The following is a 9,203-nucleotide window of genomic DNA, read 5'->3' as shown; positions in this document are numbered from 1 at the left end:
TCGTATTAAGTTACATCATATCCGAATAAGTTGTAACAAAAATCATTATACATTATTCAGTTTGATTCTCTATCTGCTTAGAAGATTGTAAAGATCTTGTTATTGAAATTGAACCAGAAAAGATATACTTCAAAGGAGAGGGAGGTACAGATTAAAAAAATTCATAAAATTACAATTAATCTGTACAAAGAAATTGAGCCCAATAAAACCATAAAAAATATGAAGGGCAGAACTTTTGAGTTGGTTCTTGCTAAGAAAGAAGAGGGACCATATTGGCCACGATTAATTAAAGACAAAACAAAGGCTCACTGGTTAAAGAGCGATTTTAACAAATGGAAGGATGAAGACGATACTGACGAAGAAAGTAACCCGCCAGATTTAGAAGAGATGATGCGACAGATGGGTGGTCTAAGCGGCTCGGGCGATAGCGAGCCAAATTTTGACGAATTGAATGAATTAGGGGACAATGACGCTGATAGTGATGATGAAGATCTTGCCGATTTATATGATTAAAATGATAAAAATAATCACATCAATCAAGTAATTAATTACATTAAAGACAAATGGCAACTTAAGGATAGTGCACGAACGGGCAATATTTCAGTAGGCCTTGCTGTTTGTATCTTCAATTGCAAATTTGTTAAAATGACCGTGTTGCAAACGGAGCGCGCAAACTGGACTGAAAAAAAAAAGAAAACTAAAGATTCAGTGCGGCAACAATCGATGACAGTAATACTCTCGAAGATCCTCCGCAGGTCTCTCTCATCTATTGTATGTAATTGAGAAGAAGGATTCAAATAAAGATAATGTTTGTCTATACGTTTTAAATAAAATTCTGTCATATTTTTTAATTTTTTGTATATATATGTATATTCTATTAATCTCAATTAGTTCAATAATACATATCACATATATATACACACATATATATATATATATATTTTATATATATTTAAATGTATATAAAGTGATATGTATTTTATGTCGTTAAGCACACAAAGTAAAAATCAAATTTGCATCCAAACGGATCTTTTTTATTAGAATGAATTCGATGAAAAATCATCGAATGTCAACAAAGATGTATTTATTTTATTTAAATAAGCAATTTTTCATTGCTTTTTTCTTACATATCTATCTCGAAAAGTGTAAAATTATTACTAAAATATCGAAAAACAATTAATACACGCAAAAATAAACATATTTTTAAGGTAGATAAAAATTAATATACACAAAAAAGCAATGAAAGATATTACAACTACAATATCCAAATTACAATTTTTTAGGACAATTATTTGCACAATGATTTCCTTTTTGCGAAAAAATCAAGTATTCAGAAAAATTTCAACACAACAAAAAATGTTGAATAAATATAAAGCATTGAAACAAATACAACTACGTATTGATGTTACAATGTTTACATATCTTTGAAAATTGTAAGTAAAAATACTGAATGTTATTATAAAATGCATCCCACAAATGCAATTATAATATTATTCATTGAGGAGAAAAATTTTTCCGAATATTTTTCTTTCATGGTATTAAATTTATATATTATTTTGATACTTTAGGCTATATTATAACTAATATTTAATTAGAAAAATAATTACAAAGATTTTGCGTAGTCAATCGAATGTCCTGAAAATTTCGAAAATTCATATTTAAAAAAAGGAAGTTTTCGTATTATTACATAAAAAATATATTTTTGTATAAAAAAATACAAATTATTAATATAAAAGAAAATATACAAAAAACGATTATCGATATTATATAAAGATCAAAACAGTATTTGCATTCTTTTTCGATTTCAAGCAAAAACAGAAAAAATTTTAAACAAAATATTTGATTAAATTTCAATATAAAAGAAATATTAAAATGTGTATTCTGATTAGGAGACTGAAAAAAATCATACTGTTTTACTTTTCTAGAAAAGATGGAATATGCAAATACTTTTTTGATGTTTTAACAAGTGTAACAAAAGTGTACCGTAAATGTGGATGACTTGGGACAATATGTATTTTTGTTAAATTCAATCCATCCATGAGTTTCTAAAGGAAATTTAAAACTTTAGAAACTCATGGATGAATTCCATGATTGAATTTAACAAAAAATACATGTTGTCCCAAGTCACCTACACTTGTCCCAAGTCACCTATATTTACAGTAGCTAATTTATTCTTCGGAAATAAATTATAAGAAGAATAAATTTCGCATTAATTGCTCGTAGTATTGAAACTTTGTATTATTCTGTAATTTGATGCATTCGCGTATGAACATGAATGCATTGTACTTTGCTGCGATTTTTTTCTTAATTACAAAACCGTGATATTTGCAGTGGAAAGTTTCATTACAAATACTGAAAAAGTATATAGATATATTTAACATACAATATATAGATATAATTAACATATATACGAGTATTTATATGTATATGTTCTTAGATAAAAAATTTTTTATCGAAATTATATCTTGTTTCGTAACACTCTAATATGTCATATTGTTATAATATTTTTGTGATACTTTATAATATAAATAATTCTATAATTAATATTAACATTATATATATAATTAATATAGTACACTAATATAGTACATACGTTAAGAAAAATTTTTTTAATTTTTTTTTTAAACTTAAGATACAATTGCCTTTACATTTTTTTAAACTGACGTTTTATATATAATATTTTTTCAATATTTCAATAAAATTTTATTAAAGTTGTCAGAATGTCTCTTTTGGCAAATTGCAAAAAAAAAATATAAAAAAGATAATAATCAATAATAAAAGATAATAAAATGCATAAATATTCTTTTGATATATAAATAAATTAATACTAAAACATCACTTTTATATCAAACCTTTTTTAAACCGAAAAATAAACAATGATGAAAATGAAATTCAATTAAAATGAAAGTGATAGAGAAGAAAAATAACAAACACATTTGCTATTAAACATTAAGTTTGAAAAAGGAAGACATTCACTCACCATTCTTGATTTATGAAGGGTATTGTCTCAATCTCGTATTCAAAGATGCTGTCAATCCACTTATAGATTTCATCAAAGTATTTTTCTATTTCCATATTTGGGTTTATATTTTGGATGCGCTTAAGCCAAATATTGTACATATTACAATAGCACGTTTTGCTGACAACATCATTCATGGAGGACAGAGTGCTGAACAAGATGTAACAAATTGCTTCGTACTTGTCACTTGTCATGTTCTCTATCACAATTTTGCAGTAATTTATGATTGCGTATAGTAACATTATAAATGTGCATTTGGGAAATGTGTCTAAATGTATCAAAACAATTTGTGATACATCGGCCGTTATGCGTATTATATTTTCGTATGCTATTATCTCGTCGGACCAACCAAATTCGCGCCAGAATTCGAATGTCAACTCACATGCAAATTCTATGTACTCCCACTCGAAGCTGTGCAACATTACGTGACGTATAAAAGCTTCTCGGTCAAGACTGAAAGATTGCGCATAACTGCGCAATTTGGGATAGCATTGTGGATCTTTGCGCAATAGTTGGTACACAGGGAAGCAACGTTTAGCGTATTCCTGGATTATACTCAGTGTATTCATCTTAGGTTCTATAATTTTCATATCAAGCGGTTCTACATAATTGCAGGCTAAGTATATTAAATCGTATTGACTGCTTGTCAATATACCCGGAATATTCATATAATTCAACATGTCATTTATAAGTATCATCCATTTATAAATTGCGAATTTTGAAAATGTTGCATTAGATCTCCTCAGTAGTGATGCCTTCTTGATTAATACTACTATTAACGATACATAATTAGTTTTGCTTGTGCAGAGCCCTTTTTCTAAGATGCTTCGTATATGTGATAATATAATATGTATATTGTCAAAATGACAATTAGTCAGGTAAGGGATGCAAATTTCATTCATTACATCATCTGCAGTTATCATCTGTAAAAAAATTTAGAAATAAAATATAATAAAAAATTCTAACAAAATAAAAATTAATAAAAAATACATAATAATTATTATTATATGCATACGTTTCAATCAGTATATTCAAATCACTAACATACATTCGAATAAAATCATATTCAAATAATATATTAAAAAAGCGATACATTTTTGTTTAACAAATACAAATTTTTATTCCCTAAATTTCGGTTATTTAAATAATCGACTCAATTAGCATAATTATTACATAATTCGAATACTGCGTAATATAAATAAAATTCATATAACTCATTACAATGTGACGTTAAAAACTATACATATAAAATATTATGTAAAATATATCTGTTTTAATATAGAAAGATTGTATTTTGTAAAAATAATTATAGGTAAATTAAGATTAAGCCATAAATTAAAAAAAAAAAATGTTTATGAAAACTGTAACTTTAGTAGAAAAATACAATGTATGCAAAAATATTTTCTACTTTTTAATACTGCAATACATTTGTTTGATCAATTTTCATAAGATTCATTTTCTTAAAGATACCAATGATCTATTAAAGATGTTCGATAGATATTTTACACAAAACAAATAATAAAAAAATTATGAAAACATTATAGATTATTTTAAATCGCATTTAAAAGTAAGACAACCAATTTTTTTTATGATGGTTTTATCATCTAGATCATAAGTTATTTCAGTAAGAATATAATATTATTTTCTTAATTTATGCTGTAATAAAAATGTTTGGAAATGTATTATAAAATAAATGACAAAATCACAATTTTTTAATATAAGTACTTTATGTATTCAAGATTATTTATGTGAAGTGCTATTGCGATGCAGAAATTAGTTCAATAAATAAACAAAATATTTATTCGTTCTAAATATTTGTAACTAATAGCAATGTGAATAGCAATGAAACTTTGCATAAGTTTTTTTGAATACTCAAAGTACTTATACAAAAAATTAAAAATTTTTATTATTTTTAGTTTATAATAATAAAAATTATAATAAATGGAATAAATAAATAAATTAGAAAAATGTGTCGTTCATTAAGAACAGAATCTTAGAAATACTACTTTTATATGTAGATAGCTTGTTTAAAGTATAAATATTAATGTAAATGTGCTATATACGTCTATCAAATATCCTTAAGTAATCTCCATTCTAATAAAAAAAAATGAATAAAAATTACTACAAATTTTATAAATTTTATTACAATTAAAAAAATAATAAAATTATAGAAATATGTGTCTAAACATCGGATGACGTAATCTGACTTGATATAATATGAATTTAATAATAAAATTATAATCATAATAATAAAATTTATACACATAATACTTATTTCATTTACAACATTGTTTATCACCTGATACTCCAATGTTTTATTAATAAATCTCCAAAAATTTATTTGCAATGCCATGTGTTGCTGTAAAATTAGATTTTTCAGAATGTACATCAGCACGGTATATTTCTCCTGTATTAAGCAGTAATAGTTTTGTATAAAAAATGCGAAAAAGTCGCCTTGGAATAAAATACTATTGGATGGTTCAATATTTATCTCATAGAGTATTAACTTGTTTAACACATCCCTTGGATTTAATAAAATAAAGATCAAGAAGGCACGACATCTCTGGGAAATAGCATTCATTATTGATCGGGAATTATTGAATTCTTCAATAAGTAAATTTTGCCTTAAGAATGTGTCAAAGGACTTTTCATTATATAGATATTCTAAACAATTATCGTCCAAATGTCGCCCCATGTATTCTAATATGATGATATGTAAATCGTCTTCTTTTAGATGTATCAATATTTTCAGCACTGATACGTATACTTGGTACTTTTCTTTTTTAGTATGCAGATGTGTGAGTTTATAATTGAGATATTCGAGTATAACATTGAAATCATTAAGACTTAAACATTTTATTTTCTGTCTGATAAAATCTAATGTGTACAAGTCCCACTCTTTATAACGTTTAATCAGTTCCTTTATACCATGCAACTTGCCTTTATTGATGTCATGGCAGAGTTCTTGAAGAGTTAAAATAGATTCCTCGGATTTTATTGGCCCTATAAGTTGTTTCAGGCAAAGAAATAATTGTTCATTTTTCATCAAAAAATCATTCTGTTTTATAAATTCTCTAAGACAGTGACATTCCATAATGATAGCACGATGTAATGAAATCATAGTGTTCTCATCATCAACAATGTTTCTCCAGATTATATACTCGAAAGAGTCAACGTCCTTGATTTGATTCAGGAGTAGAGTGGCCAATATCTGATCTAATCTTATTATAATGCACTTTATCGCATTGATTGGAAGTATGTGATAATAATTCATATGTTCATCATCATTGTTGCCATATGTAAGTGTAAATAGTTTCAGATTATGATTTTCCGAGTAACTTCTTATTTTGCTATACATGCACTTTTTGATATAGTGAAGTATATTTTTCACTAAAATACCATGTTGTAAGTGCTTCTGCTCGATTGATAAACAAGAACTAACAAACTTTGGGCTTACAAGTAAATCTAACAATATTTCAAAATACATTATTATTTGGTGAACGCATTTCGTCACATTTTGTTCTGACAAGGTGCCTAAATGTAACCATAAGAATTTATTGTATATTTTATAGATTAGAAGAAAAATAAGGCGTCTAGCTCGAGGGATTGCCAAGTCATTTATGTGTTTGATTGTTATCTTCAAGATCTCCGCGCATAGATCCAATGGTATGTGCATGATTGATTCAATCAGTAAATCTTCACACTTCGAATACCATATTATCTGTATATATTATATAAATAAAATATATGAAAAAATTGATAATTGATTATAAAGCGCGAGCGCGTGTATATAAAATATTTTCATATATACAATATCATTATCATTACATATCTAATATTTTTGCACGATCTCTATTAATATAGTTACACTTAATTATTTTTTATACACATACATATATATATATATACATATATTAGATATAAATATTAGATATATGATAAATTAACGCCCAAGAAAAACAAAGAAATACATTATTATTTGTGTATCTCTAAAACCGAATTTAATTGATAAAATAAAAGAGATGTCTTTTGATATCTTATTATTGTGTGTGTGTGTGTGTGTGTGTGTGTGTGTGTGTATATATAATGTTTATTGTAATATATGATTGTTATTGATAAATCACCTGTAAGAAGAGATAAGGTGATAAAGTAGGCCATGTACCGACCATGTGTCCGAATATCAAATCCTTCTTAAGAAGGTACTGTGAGGAAAAATTCGTATTTATTAATAAAAAGTTATAATATATGGCGAATATTGGCAAAAAGCTTTCGTGAGTATTGTCTTTAAAGAATAGCTTAATATCATGCATCTCAAGTCGATTTTTTAAAAAATACATAATAAATATTGGTACTTCGTTAACAGAATACGAAATCTCTTTTCTTTGAGACGAAAAATGTTTCAATTGACCATGTTGTTGTTGCAGCTGTGTTAAAATGATTTTCATGATCTGATAATTTTCCATACTGATCAAAAATCTACAAAATGAATTTAAAAGCAAAAAAACTTTATTAACTAATTTTAAGTGTAATAAAATATATAAATAGTACTTTGTACATACATATACACACAATATCATATGTAAAATATATTTATATTTATATTGTATTAATATTATATATGTATAATATCAGCAAGAATTAAATTTAATATTGTCGCATATATCTTCATGTATTTTATTTTACTTTTATTATGCGTAACATTATATGTATAATGTTAAGAAATGCATAATAAAAATAAAATAAAATACATGAAAATATATGCGACAATATTAAATTTAATTCTTGCTGATATTAAATTGATAATTGATTATTGTTAATGTTTATTTTTATAAAATAATATAAAATAATTATGTAGAAAACAAAAGGTAAAATTAAAAGCATAAAAAATTATCTGATTTTAATTAAAATCTTTTTCTTTCTTTGGAAGAAATTAGAACAAATTTTTTATATTAATATATAGCGATGTATAAAAATACTTTGGTTTACGTAAATGTTAAAACGAATGTTAAAATGAATGCTTTTCAATCCTGAATGCATTTTTATTTATTTATAAGGATTGCATGGAGCATATCTCTATGCTTTTCAATCTAAAAATAATATTAGTTTTTTCTGTGCACAACACACACATTGTAAATACTGTTCAATTCAAAATTTTGAATAGGAAATGCAGTTTTTCAAAATTGTGCTGACATAGATAATATAATACTAGTAAGTGTTTATATGTATAATATGATGAATAAATATAATGTAAATTTATAACATAAGATTGTCGTAATAATGCATTCAAATTTCAGCTTACCAGAATTTCCTATTTAAGAAATCTTTTTCATTCAAAATTTATTTTCACAAATCGATAAACATTGTATTTTTCCTGTATACCTCCTTTGAAATTTCTTATCACTAAGAGACGTCTACAAATCAATAATTATTGAATTTCTTATGTCATTTATTTGATTAAAATTAAAACACAGAAGTCTGATCTCCATTGTCGTTGTATTGTTCGGAGTATCGTCAACTTTTACTGCTTTGACCAAGGCTATGACACACGCTTCGTTTACAAACAACAGCGATCAACGATTAGAACATCACAATCAGTCATTAAAATTCGTTGCTGATTAAATTATTTATAAATATTTTAAGACGAGATCAATTTTTTGAGTTTTCATTATGAATATTCGAATTTATTCGATTCAAAATTGACAGCCTCGAGAGTCTACCTGTATTAATTATTTTGAAAATACTGACTAACTTTGAGAGCAACTTATAATTTCATTTAATGTCAAATCAGTTTAATAGTCGCGATTGACAGTAAAGTCGAATGTTGAAGTATATTACACTCTTTCTCATTCGTAATAATTTAAACGTATCAGACAACTCGTAATAAATTTTATTTATTCTTTGTGCAGAATATTAGAACAAAATAAATATAATTTTAAAATTCGCAAAATTTTATCGTGTGTGTGTGATGAATTTATATTTTAAAAATAGAATTATTTTTAATAACATTGAAAATATGAAATGTTGCAGAATTCATTTTCTATATTTAAATAATATTTAATAATATTTAATAATATTTCATAAATGATATTATTATTAAACTTAAATAAATTGTTTTCTAAGAGTAAAAAATGTGATTACCTTAAATATAAAAATAATCTAATAAAAATATAAAAATAAAAATAAA

The 9,203-nt window shown here is 25.2% G+C and overlaps 2 protein-coding genes across 3 annotated transcripts; one reads left to right on the top strand and one right to left on the bottom strand.

Annotated features, from left to right (window-relative positions):
- Positions 1–84: 84 nt before the first annotated feature.
- LOC105152555 (prostaglandin E synthase 3-like) lies at positions 85–650 on the top strand. Its single transcript, XM_087405289.1, has one exon. It carries the CDS (start codon positions 220–222, stop codon positions 511–513), a length of 294 nt encoding a protein of 97 aa, XP_087261415.1. The 5' UTR covers positions 85–219; the 3' UTR covers positions 514–650.
- A 158-nt stretch (positions 651–808) lies between these two features.
- LOC105152556 (uncharacterized) lies at positions 809–9,122 on the bottom strand. 2 transcript variants are annotated; one of them, XM_087405288.1, is made up of 5 exons: positions 8,319–9,122; positions 7,144–7,495; positions 5,319–6,740; positions 2,981–3,942; positions 809–2,352 (listed from the first exon to the last, which is right to left on the bottom strand). In XM_087405288.1, exons 2-5 carry the CDS (start codon positions 7,480–7,482, stop codon positions 2,187–2,189), a joined length of 2,889 nt encoding a protein of 962 aa, XP_087261414.1. In that variant the 5' UTR covers positions 7,483–7,495; positions 8,319–9,122; the 3' UTR covers positions 809–2,186. The 2 variants fall into 2 exon arrangements, with proteins under 2 accessions (XP_087261414.1, XP_011065217.2); XM_011066915.2 differs by having other exon boundaries at positions 7,144–9,122.
- Between the last annotated feature and the right edge of the window lie 81 nt (positions 9,123–9,203).

This window comes from Acromyrmex echinatior, chromosome 4 (genome assembly GCF_024713525.1).
Source record: "Acromyrmex echinatior isolate Ae372 chromosome 4, ASM2471352v2, whole genome shotgun sequence".
Lineage (NCBI taxonomy): Eukaryota > Metazoa > Arthropoda > Insecta > Hymenoptera > Formicidae > Acromyrmex > Acromyrmex echinatior.
This window is presented reverse-complemented; position numbering and strand designations above follow the sequence as displayed.